Source organism: Chenopodium album, chromosome 7 (assembly GCF_948465745.1).
Source record: "Chenopodium album chromosome 7, dcCheAlbu1.1, whole genome shotgun sequence".
Classification (NCBI taxonomy): domain Eukaryota; kingdom Viridiplantae; phylum Streptophyta; class Magnoliopsida; order Caryophyllales; family Amaranthaceae; genus Chenopodium; species Chenopodium album.
This window is the reverse complement of record NC_137840.1, coordinates 3,400,380-3,421,406: the sequence shown is the minus strand read 5'-3', so window position 1 is coordinate 3,421,406 and position 21,027 is coordinate 3,400,380. Positions and strand designations below refer to the sequence as shown.

At 37.9% G+C, this 21,027-nt stretch overlaps 3 protein-coding genes across 4 annotated transcripts in view; all 3 read right to left on the bottom strand.

The window, feature by feature from the left end:
* Positions 1-1,121: 1,121 nt before the first annotated feature.
* Positions 1,122-1,505, bottom strand: LOC145639888 (uncharacterized). Its single transcript, XM_081691212.1, has one exon. It carries the CDS (start codon positions 1,503-1,505, stop codon positions 1,122-1,124), a length of 384 nt encoding a protein of 127 aa, XP_081547338.1.
* A 911-nt stretch (positions 1,506-2,416) lies between these two features.
* On the bottom strand, positions 2,417-4,973 carry LOC145639887 (uncharacterized). The gene is made up of 2 exons (XM_081691211.1): positions 4,479-4,973; positions 2,417-2,704 (listed from the first exon to the last, which is right to left on the bottom strand). Exons 1-2 carry the CDS (start codon positions 4,971-4,973, stop codon positions 2,417-2,419), a joined length of 783 nt encoding a protein of 260 aa, XP_081547337.1.
* An 8,957-nt stretch (positions 4,974-13,930) lies between these two features.
* The window catches only part of LOC145638816 (DNA-directed RNA polymerase III subunit 2-like), a 29,190-nt gene continuing 22,093 nt past the window's right edge, over positions 13,931-21,027 (bottom strand). For both annotated transcript variants that reach the window (XM_081689856.1, XM_081689857.1), the window contains exons 32-38: positions 18,120-18,245; positions 17,989-18,044; positions 17,462-17,532; positions 16,037-16,121; positions 15,853-15,956; positions 14,693-14,821; positions 13,931-14,495 (exon numbers count right to left, since the gene is read on the bottom strand). In XM_081689856.1, coding sequence (XP_081545982.1) covers positions 14,445-14,495; positions 14,693-14,821; positions 15,853-15,956; positions 16,037-16,121; positions 17,462-17,532; positions 17,989-18,044; positions 18,120-18,245 — 622 coding nt within the window. In that variant the 3' untranslated portion in view covers positions 13,931-14,444. The remainder of the gene's footprint in view (positions 14,496-14,692; positions 14,822-15,852; positions 15,957-16,036; positions 16,122-17,461; positions 17,533-17,988; positions 18,045-18,119; positions 18,246-21,027) is intronic.

The following is a 21,027-nucleotide window of genomic DNA, read 5'->3' as shown; positions in this document are numbered from 1 at the left end:
ACTTTTTCGGAAGGATGTCCAAGACGACGATGCCACAACTCCAACTTTGATGTAGCTTTAATAGTAGACACAAATTTCGGTTTGCTAAAATAGTATAGTCCATCCCTCCTAAGTCCTGTTCCCATCAGCTCCTTCGCTTGGTCCTGTATAGCACAAACATGCGAATCAAATTGTACAATAATGTTAGAATCATCATTAAGTTGAGAAACAGAAAGTAAATTGCAACTCAAATTTGGTACATAAAGGACTCCGGTTAGAGTAATTTTATCCGATAAACAAACGGATCCCACCAAAGTAGCAATTACTTTTGCACCATTCGGCAGCCCAACAGGGCATTCAATATTTTTCGTATCAACTAGCCAAGAGCTATTTCCGGTGACATGATGAGTCGCGCCGGTATCAATTATCCAAGATGAAACATCAAACTTACCGGTCAATCTATTTTCCGGAATTTGAGCATTACCCACAACACCCGCAATAGCCTTCCACTGTTCGGGGGTAAATAAAGATTGACTGCCGCTGGTGGCTGCATTAGCGCGTGGCTGTCCACGACCTTGCCCCCTCTTTCTATTATCTGGCCTTCCCACAAGCTCATAGAAGTGGGTTTCGGGATGGCCTTTCTTCTTACAATATCCACACACAATGTCTGCCCAACAGCTCAAGGTTTCATGGTCAGTCCTGCGGCACTTAGAACATACAGGTTTATCATTGTTCCTGCCTCTACCACGAGCCGCCGCTGCCACATCATTGCCTGCACGCACAGCGAACACAACGGGGTCAGGTGGTGTGGATTCGACTTCCTGCTTTGTTGATCGAACACGCTCTTCTTGAGTTACCAATTGGTAGGCTCTGTCAAGACTCGGAAGCGGATCCTGAGATAAAATTTGTGTACGCAAGGCAGAGTAATAATCTGGGAATAAACCCATTAAGAAATCGTGTAACCGGGCTTGTGCTCGTCGCTCTTCATGCAATTTTCCGGCTGTACACGAAGCACAACAGGAACAAGAAATCAAAGGCTCATGTCTATCTAATTCCTGCCACAAAGTATGTAATTTGCCATAATACACAGAGACCGACATTAACTTAGTTTGCTCACACTTTGCAATCGAGGAACGCAATTGTTAAATGCGAGGTCCGTTTGTTTGAGCAAAGCGTTGCTTAAGATGATCCCAAAAGGATTTTGCTTCTCTAAATTTTGTCAGGGTTGTTCTTAAATCAGGATCAATTGTATTAGAAATCCAAGAAACAAACATTGCATTTATCGCCGTCCAATCGGACTTCGTGCAAGGAGGGGATGGAGTAGTGATCGTGCCATCCAAGAACTCAAATTTCCTCCGAGCTTCTAACGCCATTTGAATGTCGGCAGCCCAAGAGTCATAATTATTTGTTGTTAAGCGGGTGGGAGTGATGAAATCCCCCGGTCGATCTTGAGAACCAAGGTAATATGGAGAATTTGGTTCAATTTTTGGAGGTGGTGGTGGTGGTTGATCATCACCGCCAGCCATGGTTTATGAATTGTATTAAAACCTGGCTCTGATACCATGTAAAACTGTAAACTTTGGCTTGATTTTATTAGCTTCATGAGCCCAATATTTATAATAATACAAAACTAGTTTCCTAAGCCTACACCAACTCGTGTTTAACAGCTAAGGGAAACAAAGATAATATGGCAATTATATTCTAGAGATATGGAAATAATAATATCTAAATAATATCTAGACCAAATATTTCCTAAATATATCTTAACAATTTCCGTCACCGCCTTCCTCTTATGAAATACCGTCACCTAAGTCTAATGAAATACATGGGCATGAAATGTTACGACTGCTTGTACCAGTGTATTTCTATGGAAAATCAATTAAGTAATTATTGTCATTATCGGCTAATGCTCTGTTGTTATTATTGCTCTGTTGTATGAAAATATTGGTTTTATGTGAATGAATAATGAAAATATGGCCTTCCTCAATGATGCATGATTACCTGTATTGTATTTCAATTTGGATATGCATGACTTCAAAATACATTGATCCTTATTAGGAATGTAAGTTGCATTGATGTGTTATTGTTGTTGTCACTTGCATGTGAATTGAAATGGTATCCTGAGAGACATAATCACATTTATATAACAAAATATTTATCATTAATTTCCTACCATATTACAATCACTTGACATTACAATTTCCTACCATATTGTCTTTCTAGAGTAGTACCCAAAAAGTTGTACATACATTAGTCAATTATACAAAAGCTTATCCACATTCAACTCTGATACGTGCATGCTAAATTCATCCATAATGCACCTCTAAGATACTTAACACTAAAGACCTACTAAATACATATTTCTACATTACAAAAAGCATCTGTAATGTTGGCTGAGTGTTGTATTTGGGCAGTGCTCCAAAACATTTATTGCTGCTCACCAAGTTCCTACTTCAGCAGCTTGGAACCCATCTAGTATTTCCTGAACAAGTTCTGTGGGTGGGGATAAAACAGTAGGTAATATGCCTTGTCTGGCTAAGCTTTCCTTAGCTATGTGTTTTAAAATGTAGTCATTGCCCCCCTTAGCTTTCATAATTTCAATCATGACTAGTTGCAGGCTCAAAAATACCTTGTTCCCCCTAATCGAAGAGAATTCATTGTATGCATTTTGCACATTCCGTATCAGCACTTGATAATTTTTAGGGGTTGTTTGATCCTTGAGACACTGAATAGCATTAAAAAAGCCTAAATCGATCTAAAACATTTAGGTCTGGACTGTTAGGTGGTTGAAACACTAACCTTATGTCTTTGTTACTTGGCTGAACTGCTTCCAACCATTCTGCATCATCAGTTTTTATATGTGGTGTTGCGTTATCTTGCTGAATGAATATTGGTCCTTGGTGACTTGCTGGCCATTTCTCTAAAATTGCTAGTAAAACCCTCCTAATCAGCATCATTCTGTATGCTTCTTTGGTGACTGATAGTATGGGTTTTAACTCAGGGGTTCCCGCTGGTCTGTTTTTGCTTTTTTTTCTTTGTCGGCACTGACAGGCTCAAGTCGTATCACCTAATCAAAAGTAATTCCTAAAACCACTAACTAATAATAGATAGAGAAGTAGGGTCGAATCCACAGGGAAACTGGTCATTCTATTCCTAATTAATTCAAGCAGTCTGAATTATAGAGTAACTAAAATATTATAATCAAAGGAAACTAAACTACGAAGATTTAGAGTAAGGAGAAAACAATGAATAAAAGACCTAGGGAATAGGTTCACCAATAAATAATATTCCAGGGTAAAACATAATAATCAATTATCAATGCATAAAATAATCAGATCATAAAGGGCTTTCGCTACATATTACAATCACACAATTAATTTACCAGTATTAAATCTCATCTCTCGAATCTCGAATTAACCATTTATAAATTAACCTGCCTATTGAAACTAGACCTAAACATCAATTCTCATCTCTTGAATCTCGAATCAATATTGTCAAACTCATGCATAAAAGATCAGACCTAATCTAGTCATAGAGCATTAAATCAATCACTAGGAAATTAATCTTAGCATTAATAATCAACAACAATAAATTACCCCTTCATATTATTTATGGATTCCCACAAACCCTAGAAAGGAAACTACTCACACATAATTAAATCTAAGCTAATCAAAGTAATAAAACAAGACATGATCAAAGGAATAAAATAAATAAATAACTGAAATTAAAGTAGAAGAAATCGTTACCAAAGTAATCTCGAATTAAGAGTAGAGTTAAGAACAAAGTATATGAGAGAGAGAAACTAATCTAAAAGCTAAGTAGAGAGAGAAAATCTAAGAGAATAATTAAGAAAGAGTAAAAAAGATGCTAAACTCGCTTAATGGAAAAGTATTTATATTAAGCAAGAATCCTAAATTAAAACAAACTTAAACGACGCTAATCGACTACTAATAATAACACGCGCCCGATCGGGCACGCCTTTTTGCTCATTAGGTATGTTTCTCGCGCCCGGCCGGGCGCGAGTTCGGGCGCCGACTTTACTTCCCCCGCCCGGCCGGGCGCGCCTTCGGGCGGTAGCTCCTTTGGCCGGGCGACACTCTTGGGCCACTATTTGGACTTCGATTGGGCTCCAACTCTTCGGGCCAATCCGGATTTCCTCTTCGGGTCCTGAATACTCGATCCAAATGCCCCGGTATCACATATACCGAACCCTTAATCACCGGTTCGATGGCTATAACCGGTCCTGGGCTATAGAAACTGGTCGTGCTTCTCCAATGCTCGTAGTTGCTCCATAATATCTCGGGAAAATGCTCCAAAAGTGCAAATCCCTACAAAAGTCAACCAAATCTACGAAAACACTAGAAAACACCAATTAGTAATAAAAGTGCATCTAAAGAGCCAAAAACACTACTGATTATGACCAAGGGACGGGGGTAAAATACTATATAAAATAGACATGTCAGGCACCCACTTGATAAATGGGAATATTCCCAGTTTGCCATCAAAAACACAAACCCCTCAGAATTGAACCATGGTCGTGCAACTACAGCAGGGAACATGACTTTGCTAATGAATCTTCTACTTTTACAAGTCCTGTAAGGCCTTTTCTCGCACGATGTCAAGTAAAACTTGTGCTTGCCCTTTGTCATGTAAAACCCCTTCTCATCGATGTAAATGGTGTTGAACATGTCTTCAAACACCGGATTTTCATCGAAACTACTTTCTGCAATTGCCTGCATGAAGCAGTTCAGCCTTTGTGTTTTGTTTTGCTCAGTAAGTGATGGCTTTATGGCGTTGTTGTGTGGTTTAAGCTTGCCTTCCTTTATCAGTCTTCTGATAGTGGTTGTGGACACATTTAAGGCTGCATCACAAGCTCTGATATTCCCCCTTTTCAGATACAGAACAGCCCGTATCATTTCTACAGTCACTCTAATTTTTTTCCTCCCACACTTGAACTTCTTCGATTGGACATTCATGGACTCTCCTGCCTGCATGTTTTTCTTTGCAAGTGCCCAAATTCATTATACTATGGATCTTGAGCAACAATATATGGCTATAACCTCCTTCATAAGCCCACGAAAAACGTTCCCGGATTCTGCTCGACTGAGTAACCATTCTGCAATCTTTGTTCGATTCTTAGAGGTCAGATTTTTTTTTTTAATACAGAAAAATTATAGATGATTGTTAAATGAAAAATTGAACACTAATCTACCCTCCCCCCCACCCCCCCATCCTCGGTTTTTTTTCAAGTGATTTCTTCTTAGCTTTTCACTGTTTCTAATTTTTTTTTTTCCCTCTATTTTTTCAGGTATGTGGTGGAAAAAATCAAGTCTGCATTGAACGTTGTGGTATTTATAGCATGGAGCTGAGTAGTTGAAGTATTAGGAGGAAAATGAAAATTTTTCGAAGTTGTAAATTTCAAGTTCAAAAATTGCTGAAAACATAAAAGGGAAATGAAATTTTTAGATTTTGAATTTTAAGTGTACTGTATGTGTAAAATGTTGGTGCCAAATAAGAAGCGCCACTTTTCCTTTCCCTCCAAACTGCTTCTATTATGACTAACAATCCCCACCCCACCAAAAAGATGGTCCCCACTTGCAATAGTCATGAATAAAATAATTCATCCACTATCTTTTCTTTTCATTATTTAATTACTCAGCTGTCCCACCATCCTAATATTTAATTGAAGTCAAATAAAGTGTCATAAACTACGTGCCGGTCAAAGTGTATCACTTAAAAAAACACGGAGGGAGTAGTTTTTTCCACAAACAACAAAAATACGTAGTAAATTAAATATAAGTTTTAAGGGGAAAAGTCCTTATATTCTCTAAAGATCAGAACTGCCTGAATATCACAATAATATCTAAGCATATCTTTTCACAATATTATCATATCACATAATTATCTCCAATACCCCCCAAGTTGTTGGAGCATACGGGTCACAAATGCCCAACTTGCGAATGAGGTACTCAAACTTGGACTTCCTTAAAGCCTTAGTGAAGATGTCAGTCAGTTGAACCATCGTAGACTCATACGAAGGTTTTATAGTGTCGTCTATAAATGCGTCTCATACGAAGTGACAACCTGCTTCAATATGTTTAGTTTGTTCATGAAACACAAGATTTTGAGCAATGTAAAAAAGCAAACTGGCTGTCACAATAAATATACATCCCATTTTCAAGTCGCACGCCCAAGTCCCTAAGAAGCTGTTTCAGCCACTTTAACTCACAAGTCACTGTTGACATCGAACGATATTCTACTTCTGTTGAGCTCTTAGCCATCGTGGATTGCTTTTTGGTTTTTTCATGACACAGGAGATAGACCAAGTAAAACAAACCAACCAGTCAATGGTCGTCGAGATAATGTACAGCTCGCCCAATTTGAATCACACTAACCTTTCAACAGCAAAACACTATCAGACCTCAACAAAATACTTTGTCCCGCATTCTTTTTCAAATATCTCACAACACGCGATGTAGCCTCCCAATGCTCAACTCTCGGCTCTGCATAAATTAGGATAAAATATGCATCGAATAGACCAAGTTCGGCCTAGTGACCGACAAATAAATTAAACGTCCTATAAGACTTCTATACCTTTCCACATCATGTAAAAAATCACCATTTGCCAGAGCAAGCATGTGTATTTGCTCCATGGGAAAATCTATGGGTTTTGCATCAAGCAAACTTGCTTCTGCAATAATATCCAAGACATACTTTTTCTGACACATGAAAATTCCCTGCTTGTTTCGGGCTACCTCTAGCCCCAAAAAATATTTTAATACTCCCAATTCTTTCATCTTGAAACAGTTCCCTAAATATGCTTTGAAATTCAATATAGCAAACTTATCATTCCTGCAACAATTAAATCATCAACATAAACTAACACATTAAGTTGCATTTTTCCTCTCGTCAGAGTAAGGAGGGAATAATCATAATATGACTGCTTAAAGCCATAATTTTTCAAAGCTGTTGCCAATTTTGCAAACCAACAACGAGGACCATGCTTCAAGCCATACAATGACTTCTTCATCTTGCACACTTTTCTAGAATTATTTTTGTCAAAACCAGGGGGATTTTCATGTATACTCTTCCTCCAAGTCACCATGTAAAAAGGCATTATGAACGTCCATTTGATGAACATCCCACTTAGCTTCTTTACTGCTGTAACTGCAAGAAAAGTTCAAACTGTCACCAACTTCGCCACCAGAGCAAATGTTCATTATAGTCTAGTCATTCAACCTGATGATGGCAAAAGATGACTAGTCTAGTGTTCAATCTCTGCAAATTTCCATGCTCATTATATATCTCTTGGTACACCCATTTGCTCCCAAGTGCCCTTTTACCAGGAGGTAAATCTTTGAGCACCCACATGTCCTACTCTTCAAGTGTCCAAATTTCATTGGCCATCACCTTTCTCCATCCTTCATGGTTCATAGCTTCTTTTAAAAAAATTTCCACCTGAAATTGTTACAATGTATTTTCTGTATGTCACATAAAATCAGTGAGAATCAACAAAATGTGTTATAGGATAGACAGTACCTGAAAAGTTGGCGCAAGTGAACTCTGAGATATGGATGGACTTTTCTTCCGAATGGTGTGAGTCACAAAATCACAAAACTTAATTGAAGGGAACTTTGTCTGCTTTCTTTTACCCATGTCATCATTATCATGCCCCATTGTGCCAGTACTCGTACTTCCCTCTCGTGGTTGTTTCGGTATGCACTTGTTGTTGTTGTTCGGTCTCGCCCCCTGCACCAGCGCCCAAAGGAAATCCATTGGGTTGATCAGACGCGGGCAGGAGGAGAGCACCCCCTTCATCATGTGCGTGAGCTGGGTTGGGGGGGATTGCTCGCTGCCAGCATTCTCTTCCCTTGTCTCACTCTGAGCATGCACCTCTATCCCCCCATTCATTATCACTAAAATACTCTTCCATCACAGGCACAACCCGGGGCTTAGGTGAGCTTTTAATATCGGGTTGGAGATAAGGAAAATCACTCTAAAAAAAATGCACATCCCATGAAATAAACATTTGCATTGTCTCCAAATCATAGACTCTCCATCCTTTCTTCCCGAAGGGATAGTCTAAAAAGATACATTTTCTACTCTTACTAGCAAATTTGTCACCTTTACTCCGTTGATTATGGGCATAGAACAAGCAACTAAAAACCCAAATGTATTCATATGAGGGTAATTTATTAAATAAAACTTTGAAAGGTGTTTTACAGTCAAGCAATCTTGAGAGTGAAGGATAGCTCAAGTGGTTAGAGCTTCCTTCCCGGTTTCAGGAGATCCTAGGATCGATTCTCACCCCCGTCCTTGTGGCTCTCTAAACACCCAAAAAAAAATAGTCAAGCAATCTTGAGGGTGTTCTATTAATTATATGACAAGCACCTTGAACACATTCCCCCCAAAATTTCATAGGCAAATTTTCTAGGAAGCACAATGCCCTAGCCACATTCAAATTATGTGGGTGTTTCCTATCAACCCGCCCATTCTATTGGGGTGTCCCAACTTATGTTGTCTCAAAAACTATCTCATTAGCAAAAAAAAATAATCTTTCAAGGAATTGAACTCTGTACAGTTGTCACTACGAACTATTTTTAGGACTTGATTAAATTGATGTTTGACTATAGCAACAAAACTAAGAAACATAAACTCAAATTCAGTTATATTACTTATCAAATAGGTCCACACACCACGTGAAAAATCATCTATAATAGTAAAAAAAAAATAGCGAGCACCACAAGACGAAGGTATAATAGTCAAAATAGTGAACTAGCTCAAAACTACGACTAGCTTTATTTTTACTAATCTAATCCTATGTTGTTTTGCCCGTGGGCATACATCACAAGGTTTATTTTTTATGCCATGCCTCTACTAGAACTACTCACAATGGGAAGAGAACGTAGTACTTTTTTCGAAGGATGTCCCAATCTTTGATGCCATAACTCCAAGGAACAACCCATGTCCATTCACAGTCAATGCCTTAACCTCAGGAACACCACGGAAATAGTAAAGTCCATCAACGCGTTCACCCGCTTGATGAGTCTATTTTATATACTACCTCCGATTCAAATTACTAGGAACAAAGGAATATTTTATATCTCACAAATAATACCCTTTGTTGCGAGTAATAAGAACCGGAGATACTATATTTTTATTCCCCGTCCCACAATCATATTTATGCTTCTTTGAGCTCCGCGGAACTATTTTTATAACTAATATACGTTTTCTAGTATTTTTGTAGAGTTGGTATTATTTTGTAGGAATTTGCAGAATTATGACAATTGTCGAGCTTATTGAGACACTACAAAGATATTAGAGTTTGATCGTATTGTGTTACTTCGGCGCTCGGCGCTCCCATTCCCTTCCCACACCCTCGAAACCCCCCATGGGGCCGAATTTGGGGGTTGGGAAGGGATCGGAGGAGGGTCAATTTCGACTATTGGGAGGTTGTTTTCGAGGGAAGCTAGGTGGGTGGTTTGGCGGGTGGAAGTGGGCCGACTAGGGTGATTTCGGGGGTTAGGAGAGGTGGACCGGCCGTTTACGGGGGTTAGGGGAGATAACCGATTACTTTGTGATGGTCTAGGGGTTAGCCCTTGGTTTTCGCGATGGCGGAAGGGGAGGGATGGTGGCCTTGGTGGCTGTTAAGTTTTTTGTTTTTCCTTTTTTTTAAGGAAAATTTAACAAGAATAATCCAACCTTTCATCGGTTCTCCTAAAATAATTCAACCTTTTAATTAACCTTAAATAATCCCACCTTTACTACTTATTCTCCCTTACCAATCCTATTTTACCTCTAACCTATACAACCGGTAATTTTTTATTTTTTCTTTTTTATTTTTTTTAATTATTTTTATTTAATTAACAGAAAATTATACAATTTTTTTTTTAAAACGAAACCCCTTCTTTCTCCTTCCTCCCCTTCCTGTTTCATCCTCCTTTTAAGAGTTCAACTCAGCATTACCACTTCACCTCACCATGATGACAGCCCAGCTCACTCCTCAACCCAAATTGAGGAACTCACCTCCCCCCTCACTGCCAACCCCAACTCCGACCAATCCGCCACCAGCAGCCCCGCCTCTGCCACTCACACTTCCGGCCAGCACCTTACCCAAACCCATCCTATGACTACCCGAGCTAAAGATGGCATTGTAAAACCTAACCCAAAATATTTTTCCAACCTAAACACGATGACCACTACTACTATCTCTCCTATCCCAAAGGACCCGGTTAGTGCTATTCGTGACCCTAATTGGAAAAATGCAATGTTAGAAGAATATAATGCTCTTATTAATAATCATACATGGGATTTGGTTCCTCGGCCCCCTGATGTGAATGTTATTCGGTCTATGTGGATATTTCGTCATAAACGAAATTCTGATGGTTCTTTTGAGAGGTATAAGGCTCGTCTTGTGGCTGATGGCAAGACTCAGCAGCAGGTTATTGATTGTGATGAGACTTTTAGTCCGGTTGTCAAACCGGCTACTATTCGTACAGTTCTTAGCATTGCTATTTCTCACTCTTGGCCGATCCATCAGTTGGATGTCAAGAATGCTTTTCTGCATGGTAAGCTCAATGAAACAGTTTATATGTATCAGCCCATGGGTTTCAGAGACAAAAGTCGCCCTGATCATGTATGTCTATTACGGGGATCTCTCTATGGTCTCAAACAGGCTCCTCGAGCCTGGTATCAGCGGTTTGCAGATTTTGTCACCTCTATTGGATTTACTAACAGTAAATCTGATAACTCTCTTTTTATTCTCAGACAGGGCTCTGATACTGCTTATATTCTGTTGTATGTTGATGATATCATTCTTACGGCATCTTCTGATCGTCTACGGACACGTATTATGGATCTTTTGAGCTCCGAATTTGCAATGAAGGATTTAGGTCCTTTGAGTTTCTTTTTGGGTATTGCTGTGACTCGTGATGCTAATGGTATGTTCTTGTCTCAGAAACAATATGCTTCTTCTATCATTGACAAAGCAGGCATGTCGAACTGTAGTCCTTGTCCGACACCGGTTGACACGAAATCCAAGCTTAGTGCTTCTCATGATGCTCCTTATGAGGATCCTACTAAGTACAGGAGTCTTGCAGGTGCTCTTCAGTATCTGACTTTCACTAGACCTGACATTTCTTATGCAGTTCAGCAGGTCTGTCTTCATATGCATGATCCGCGCAATGCGCACATGGGAGCCTTGAAGCGTATTATACGCTACTTACAGGGAACTTTGTCTTTTGGTTTGCATCTGTATAAGTCTTCGATTGATAAGCTTGTTGCTTATACTGATGCGGATTGGGGGGGATGCCCCGACACCAGGCGATCTACTTCAGGTTATTGTGTATATTTGGGAGATAATTTGATTTCCTGGTCCTCTAAACGGCAACCTACTTTATCTAAGTCCAGTGCAGAGGCTGAATATCGTGGGGTTGCTAATGTGGTATCTGATTCTTGTTGGATCAGAAATTTGTTGCTAGAACTTTATTTTCCTATTCATACAGCAACTATTGTTTATTGTGACAATGTGAGTGCTATATACCTATCAGGTAATCCGGTGCAACATCAACGCACGAAACACATTGAGATGGACATTCATTTTGTTCGTGAGAAAGTCGCTAAGGGTGAAGTACGTGTTTTACATGTTCCCTCTCGATATCAGATTGCAGATATTTTTACTAAGGGACTTCCCCGGGTTCTGTTTGATGACTTCCGTGACAGTCTCAGCGTCCGTGACTCTCCCGTTTCAACTGCGGGGGTGTGTTAGAATACATGTAAATATATTCGTTTGACTTTGTATATAGTTAATATAGCAAGTGAATATCCTAGCTTAATCATAGCCTAATTTGTAGCTTGACAGTTGCCGAGTATATCTCGCAACATTGATGTATTTATACTCATGGCTGATCAATAGAATGATCAACGATCACATCACTTTCAATCCACATCCACCACCACTATGCTCCACCCTCACGACCTCAATCCAGGCCACCGTCACCTAAACCCCTACACCACCCCACCACGAATTGAACTATTACCCACTCACCACCCCACTACGAACCACCACCACTACGAACCCCAAGCCATCCATTAACACCGCCACCACCTTATCCTTTACTCTCTCTTGACAAACCCACCACCGCGAACCCCAAACTCCACCCTCACAATCCGATTTTTTTATTGAAGGTTAAGGGTTTTCTGGTTGATGTGGATAGATTTCAACGGTGGGTGAGTAGAGGCAACTGCCGCCGGAGCTGCTGCTAGAATGGCTGATTACCATCGCCGCCAGCACCACGATGGTTGTGGGGTGGTGTTTTTTCTGTCTAGGTGTAGTAGATGGCAAGATGGTGTTAATGGCGTTCATAAAAGTGGCAGTGGTGGCCGGGCTTAATGGTGGCCATGAAAGGGGAGGAGAGAGATTGCTCAGATTGGAGCAGGAAGGGATGAGGGAGAAGAAGAAAGATTTTTTTAATTTTTTATATAAAGTATTAAAATTAAAAGACTAATTTAAAATAATAAAATTTTAACCAATAAGAGAGTGCCACGTGGCTTGGCAACCGGTCATAAGGGGTATGGTGACCTGCAGGGGGTGGTATGGGAGAATAAGTGTAAAGGTAGGATTATTTAGGGTTAATTGAATGGTTGGATTATTTTGGGAGAACCGACGAAAGGTTGGATTATTCGTGTTAAATTTTCTTTTTTTTTAATTTAAAATCAATCACATGCTGACACGTGTATGAGTTATGTGTTACAACAAGTCGTTGACTTGGTATTGACTGGTTGGGATCACTAGAGGCAAATTAACCCCACAGTTGGGATTATTAGATAATAAAACTTAGTTGTGATTATTAGAAGTAGATTGCCAATAGTTGGATTTATTAAATAGTATTTATCCAAATAAAAATGGGGATCATGCATGTAGGTATTTTGTTCTTCGTATTAAAAAGAGGAGAGATAGTGAGTACGAGATTATGGTTATAGATGATAAAAAAAATATATATATATATGAATAAAAGTTGTCATAACAATGAGTAAAAAAAAAACGGATGAAAACAAAAAGTGGGTAAGACTTCAGAAAAATGAGGTAGTCAATTTTTTTTTTAATAATATATACTATTATTTAATTAAATATTTAAAAATTAAATATTACATTTACCTTTTTTTTTTTTTTTTTGACATAAGCAAAGCTGAATCATACACTAGCTACTAAACATAAAATCAATGTCATGTGCCCTTTGAACTTGATCTCTTTGGACAATTGGACTTTTATAATTAAACATGATCAATAGATAGGAGTTAGTCTAGCCGGAGGCCCCAAACAAAGGCTTTTGAACTCGACTTGCTTACTTTTTTAAAGTAAGGCAATGGGCAATGCAATTTGCAAGTTGTGTAAAAGAGACTTGGATTCAATCCTAAACTAAATAAGGCTAGCTGTCATCACACCTTTGGAACGTTTCTCCCATTTTCTTTATTTCTTTAGTTGTCCAAGCTATAGAGACATCCTTACCTAGACCGTCTTGCAGGTTGTTGATGAGTGCTACCGAATCAGAAAGGATTAGAACCCCTTGTTCCCCTTTTGTTGTAGCCCATTTTAGCGCTTCAAAGCATGCCCAAGCTTCACATTGTAGCATTGAAGAAGTTGACCCATGCTTCCCTCCTCCTTCCACGACGTTGTTAGTATTATCACCACTTGTGGGTTAAGTTTGCTGTTAAAATCATAATTTGATCCAACAATCTAAATCATAGGTTGTGTTTTAAGGTTGGTAGGATCGTACAATCTTACTTGAATATAAATAATGAAGGGTAGATTCTTAATACAAACCAACATCCAAAGTAATCAATCTATATTAGTATATTAAAGGCAAAATTGCACTAATTGACACCAACTTTGTGAAGCTCTCTACTCATTATCATCCCTATGGTATCACAAACTCACAAGTCCAACTACTGATTAAGAAAAAAGTAACTGAAGCGTTCTTTATTGATTTTTTTTTTTTTTTTTCTGTATCAAAGTCATACAAAACTGCATTTCCCATAATGCTAAAGAGAATAGTAAGTGATGCGCACATCATATATATACACGACTATTTCTAAGATCAGTGTCTACAAAACTCCTAATACGGGCATATGACAACACACCCTCCAAGAGTCATCCCTGGTTGAATGCAGGGCTGCAGGGGTTACAGTGCTGCATGTGTCCTGAACCTATTCTCCCTCGTATGATAAAGCAACATTTGGTCACAATAGAGAAAATCCTGGTTCCCGCGATTGATGTATTTGGTGGACACTAGACCACATCCCCCACAAAGGTCAATTGGTCAAATGCACCATTTTTCCTTATGTTGCTACACTCATTTTATTCACAATATTCCGCTCATTAGCTGATGGAGATCATGCCAATGCCATACTGATATCATTACAATATTGCATCTCAGAGCTCAAGTGTTTTAAGAGATAGTAGCAAATCAAACATCGGACAACTTCAAACGAGGAACTATGTTCATCGATTGGAGTTCCTGCAAAAAAGAGAAGTAACTTGTCAAAAATACTTTACTAGAAACATGTTTAGTCACAATCAAACAACAAAAGGGCTTCCTAATGAATTTTTATCTTACCATTTATAAATAAATAAATAAAATAAAAACATTACTGTTACATTTATGTACTTCGTAATTTTTTTAGGCACTGGGTTGCATGGGGAAGTGGAATTTACCTGAAACAGGAGCTTGCAAGCATAGGGCAATTTCATGGTGGATATATTTTCCCCATTTTTACAAGCACTGCAAATACCAGCTTTCAGTTTATGGTTGTAATATCCCAACAATCCGCATGATCTACAAACCTGCACAGATTAAGGATGAATAGGAGTTAAGCAAAACTGCAGCATGCCAGCATGCAATCTAATGACAGATCATATGAATTATACAGTTACAGAAAAAAAAAATGTTTTAATTAAACACTGGTAATAGCTGATCCTGGAGAACATCCATCCAATATGAAGAACATAAAAAAAAAAAAATTCAACTGACTCTCACCCCCACCCTCTCCTGAGCAGAACAGGGAATTTTTTAGGCATGTCAAGAAGTAAAACATAAATACTTTTTAACAATAGAAAATTCAGCAGATTTCTACACTACGTACACGGATATTCAATATTCTGTATTCATTCTAACTTAAACCTCTAAAACAAATGACTCTTCTTATTGTGTTTTCTGACTATTATTCTTTTAAATATTTATGTCACTGATCAACTGAAAGCATTTGCTGTTTAGTCCCTCAACACAAATAACATTCCAGCTTTGTAGACTGAGATAACCAGAAGAGAACTTGGTGAATAGCTAACATGAGATAGCCCCAAAAGCAAAGGTGAATCAAATGCTTACTCAACTTCACTGGAGAAGACAGGAAAAACCCATTAAATTGATGCTGAAGGTGAAAAATCAAAACCCACTCATCCTCCCATTTATCCCTGACAAAAGCTCCTCTATTTCATCTTATTCAAGAGCTGATGCATCTCTTACTGGATCAACTGAAGAAAATTTTGTGTGCATCTCTCACATTGCATTAAATATACCATTTCCAGAAACCCTTTTAAACTGAATAAATTCTAAACCAATCTCTCAAATTTACATGGATAAATTTCCAATATTGTCCGGTACATTGAACACCTTTAGTTACGGAACATTAACGAAAACACAAGAAGATAGCAGAGCTTTCTCCTTGCAACAAGCTAGAATGAGGAAACAGATGGTCCCACAATATTATTACTCAGTAAAACAACTAGATAGCATCCCACATTTACTAGGATAAGTGATATCCATGTAGAATGAGAATAGACAGCAACAGGTTCTAATTACAAACATATGTACTTGCCTGAACTTGAAAGGGATCACTTGAGAGCATCAAGCGTTCATAAATCAGATTGCTAGCACCATAAGCTATCAAACAATCACGCTCCATTTCGCCAACCCTTAATCCTGAACAGACAATTGGTGTCAACGAAAACAGAACTTTTAGCAGTTTATAAAGAGCACAGTTATATTAGTAATTTTAGTACCTCCATTTCTAGCTTTCCCCTCAGTTGGTTGCCTAGTTAAGATAGCACGAGGACCAAAGCCTCGCGCATGCATTTTATCCAACACCTGTTAGCACCAAAAAATGGAGCAATTAGTAGCAAAACTTCGGTACCATAACACGCCACAAGAAACTAGAATTGTTCATGAAAGCAAGAGCAGGGATATAGTACTCAGTATTAAAAACCAAAATCTTTGATAGTAGAAAAGATCCCGAATAGATTACAGAAAGATGTGCATCCAATTCATGAACACAAAACGAAAAGATTATTTTTTTCCCCCTATTTTTATTCCTGCGGTGGGGATGGGGGTGGGTGGGGGGGGGGGGTTTGGAGAGGAGAACTGAAGATGATAGAGGAAACTACAATAAGAAGGATCAGAATTCCATCAAACTAGAGAAAAGAAAAGGCTAAATCAAAGAAATCAGTGTATTAATAGTACTCAAAGTCAAAACAGGTAATAAAAATAAGGAGGGAATACTACTAGCTAATAAGGATGCCAAAAAAGACAACTAATCATAATCAATCCTATTCCCCTCTAACCAAAGCACCCATAATAGCATAAAAGTCAAATGCCCAAAAACTTTACAACTCTTAAAATCTAAGGTACTACACCCAAATACTTCCTCCGTTTCTTTCTAGATGCACCATTTATTTAAAACGGAAATATCATAAAAAATTGCACCCTTTTCTTATCATGGTTTTTTACAGGACCTATATGCCCCTACTTTTCACATGGTGACCAATTCCCAGTTGCCTTAATTCATGTAATCTTCTTTGCTTAAAATACACTTCACAGACCCCTACTTTTTCTCCTAATTTATTGTGCCAATAAGAAATGGTGCAACCAAATAGAAATAGAGGTAGTATTTCTAAACCCTAGAATCCTGGAACCACGGAAAATCTACTTTATCATTACAAGAAGAGGTCCCCTTTCTCTCCAGTAGAAAGCCACAGATTCCATGCATGAGGATGCAACATCTTTCATATAGGAAAGTTCAAAAATGTATTGAGTTTCACCAGACCAGCAACCTGCTTAAGAACCCAGTCTCCTAAAAAGCTGGTGATCGGGAAAGGTCCTAAGTTAGGAGTTCTATCTAGGAGGCTATAAATTGACAAGTAAAGAAACTCCATGAATAAGTCAACTTGTCTTGCGAGCCAAACAAAGATGATCAAGGTATAGAAGTGGGGAGAGAATAGTAGAAGGTTATTTATCTTCCTACTAAGCTGTGCAGAGCATTTATATTAGTCGCTATAGAAGCATGCGAATCAACTTAACAAACAAATCTGGGGACGGGGGTGGAGATGGGGGGGGGGGGGGATAGAAGAAAAAATTACTGCAACATTTTCATTGTATGAAGTAGATTTCATGCACAGTAAATAGTTGTCAAAAGATTCAAATAATCTCACCATGTGTTTTAATTTTTGATAGTAAATTGGCCCCATGAATATATATGCTTGCAGTGGTTCTCCAGTTATGCCTGAAGCAAAAGTAAGAAAATTAAACTTACATTCATACTATAATAATTTGCAGACAAGGGGGGAAATAGAGGGTAACTTTTCAATATCATATTTTTTAGCTGAATAACAGCAGTAAACAATGAAATGAAAGCTCTTTAAAGCTGTGGACATTGAATGGATATTGGTAATAAAATTGATAAGCAAGTCACAGACAATTTTGAAGTTAACAATTTGGTAATGAAAATTTTCTCAACACTTGGGAAAAATAATATCAGCCACAAAAAATTGTAAAAATATATTATATAGTACATGAAATATGGCTTCATATTTCATATTCGAAATAAATAATATCCAAGATATTGTAGAATGTTGACACTTGACAGAAAAACTAATGGATATAAGAAAGAAAAAATGCAAGAGAGAGGCCAGAAATACATATCTCATGATGTAAAAAGGTTTAGATGGGCAATAATAACCTGAATAGAGGAAATCTTTGCCGCTGTAGCTGAATCCATGCTTCACTAAAGTCTCACTGGGAAAATGCACAAACTAAATTCAGAAGACATCTTGGGAAAACCAAAACTCTATCATACAAGTGATACAAAACCTTATATCTTCAACTTTATCGGCATGGCCACTTGGTTCACCAAAGGCACTTCCATAGTGATATCTGCCGCATGAAACTCCAGCTTTACCTCCCAGAAGCTCAATCATCTTCCCTACAGTCATTCGACTGAAAAAAACAAAGCCACACAAGCACATTATATATAAACAGATTACAATCAAGCACAAGATGCCCGTCTATATGATCAGTTTACAATACACACATATTAAGAAAGATATGTTACCCTACCAAAGATATAAATCATGTAAACATGTCCAATATCAGTTCATATTCTAGTCATGTCCAACAAGGCAACAACACATGATGTATACTATATAGATTGTTGAACAATAATGATTACCATAACATCGAATAATTTTCTCCATGCTCTCCCACAAAAACTTCTAAAGCATTATTTGCCAAGTGCACCAACATATATATTTAGGCATCCCTTTCTCACTAGTTTTTTCTTCACACACACACACACACAACTCATGCAATTAAGTTACTTTGAAGACATACTGAAAGTGATTTTTTCCGCCTTTTGAAAATAGAGAATTTTGCCAAAGAGGGAAAAGCCACAGAACTAATACGAGGACATAAAGCCAAATAAAAATTATAGGAGTAATATTATGTCAATAACAATCAATCAGATAAAGTATATAAAGCCTTGAACAGATTCCAGTTAACTCCAGCAACTGAAATATCAACCACCAAATGCTTGCTACCTTAACTGTATTGAACAGATTCCAGTTAAACTCCAGCAACTGAAAAACGGTTTTCTATCCAGCCAATTAGGACCACCCAATCCCCCCAAAACAAGCATTCATCCTCTTCTTCACCTTCAAACTCCGACATTTACTTCAATTCAATGCTCACTCACACAATCCAGCAAAACCCTTTTATCCTAATTCATAGTAATTACAAATCATATTTCAGTGAATCCTACAATTCCATGTTTGAATTCAGGGCTTTGTTTACATTGAGCTATAAGACACAAACCTTCTCTTTTTTGGGTGAAAAGGAGAAGGGGGGGGGTGGGGGGGGGGGGTGTTGGGTTGATACTTGTAGTTCTAAATTTTTTTGAGACTGTTGGGTGAAATTTAATTTTCTTTTATTCTCATCTGTTCAAAAATATTTCAAGATTTTGTTTCAAAACTGAATTGTGAAATGGCAAGTTGCAAAGTTTATTGGATGAGATTAGGATGACCCCAGTAGCAGCAGCAGAGAGAGAGAGAGAGGGACAGACTGAGTAGTGATTTTTATTGGGGATGAGTATATTATTGCTATTTATGGGTCAATTTGCAATTGGCTGCCATCTTGCCCTCAACTTTTTATCCTTCAAAGTAGTTTATTGGTGTAAATGACAGGGAAAATGTAACCTCTCCTCCGCACTCCCAGCACAACCAAATAATTATTAAAATAAAAGATCCTTCACTGCACCAACAAAGGCAACAATACCAAAACCTTAATCCCAAAAGGATAAGGTCAACTACATGAATGAGGAAATTATCTCTTGCGCCATCAAAAACCTATTCTTGCATTCACTTCAATCTAATACAATTGTGCTATGTGCTTATACAAACCCATTTCCTACATATCGTTTTAACTTCCTCCATAATCAAAACTTTGCACTTCAGATCCTACATTACATGTCCTTCTGTTTATATGTAATCAAAAACCATACACAACTATAACAAGAGAAATCTAAATAAACACTATTAACTCAAGATTTCCTATAAGAAAAATAGATAAGAAAAAAGGAAGATGTTCTAAGGACTACGGAACTCTAGCAATTTCTTCAAGATTAGCAGTAGAAAACAAAAGCTTTTAACTCATTCATCTCCTAAATGAAAGAGCTCTCTTTAAAATGTAATTACAACAAGAAATCAAACTATCGTCATTCCACAAGTAAGGTATTGTGTACATAACATATAAGATAGAAAAAAGGATTGACCGAGCTTTCTCTACAAACCAACCTTCTCTATTTTAAATCTGGTAGTCTGCCAAGGGAATTGATAACAGATACATTGTGGAGGGCATTAAAGTCCAACACTAATCGTATGTGCGTATTGGAGGCACAAATGAGGTCAAAGACCAAAAAAAAAAAAAAAGAAATCATGGACCCCTTAGGTATCTAAGGTTCTCTAATAAGAGTGGCTAGACAATATCTATCAAGACCTACACCACAATGCGTAGGTATTAAAGTAAGACAACAATGTGTAGGGGGCGTTGATTTTCATCCAGTGATCATCAATTTCTAAAGAAGTTTGCTTTGGTTTAACAATTACCCCACTGAATACAAAAACATAATAAGTAACATAGTAATTACATCCAAAGCCTAACATGAAAAGGAGGTTAAATTTAAGGTATCGGTTGGTTGATATAGGAAATTAATTCCCATAGGCAATTGAATTTCATTGGAATTAAATTTCCTCTTTCAATTTCCTAGGAATTGCATAAAGTTGTTTGGTTGTAGAGAAGGAATTTGCAAATCACGGGAGTGTTAAATTCCCGGGGAGGGCTTGGTAATTTAATTCCTACATATTTCACTTTTTATAGTCAACCAAACAAACCCCCCGTTTTTAAATTCCCATGATTTTTCAATTCCCCACATTTTTTATTCAACCAAACAAGGCCTAAGAGTCGAACATCACTAATGCTTACTAAGGTTGGATTTTAGCCATCACTGATCATACACCCTCCCCTAACACCCTACAAACCCCCCTCCCCTAAAAAAAACAAAAAAAATAAAAGATCTCCCTTTTCAAATTCTGTAGTATATATACCAAACTCACGTAAACCAACATCAGCTTGCCCCAAACATCGTAACAAGATGGAATTAATATCCCTTAAAGAAAATCTTTATGGTTGCATTAGAACAATTAGGATATTCCCTAGAAGAAACACG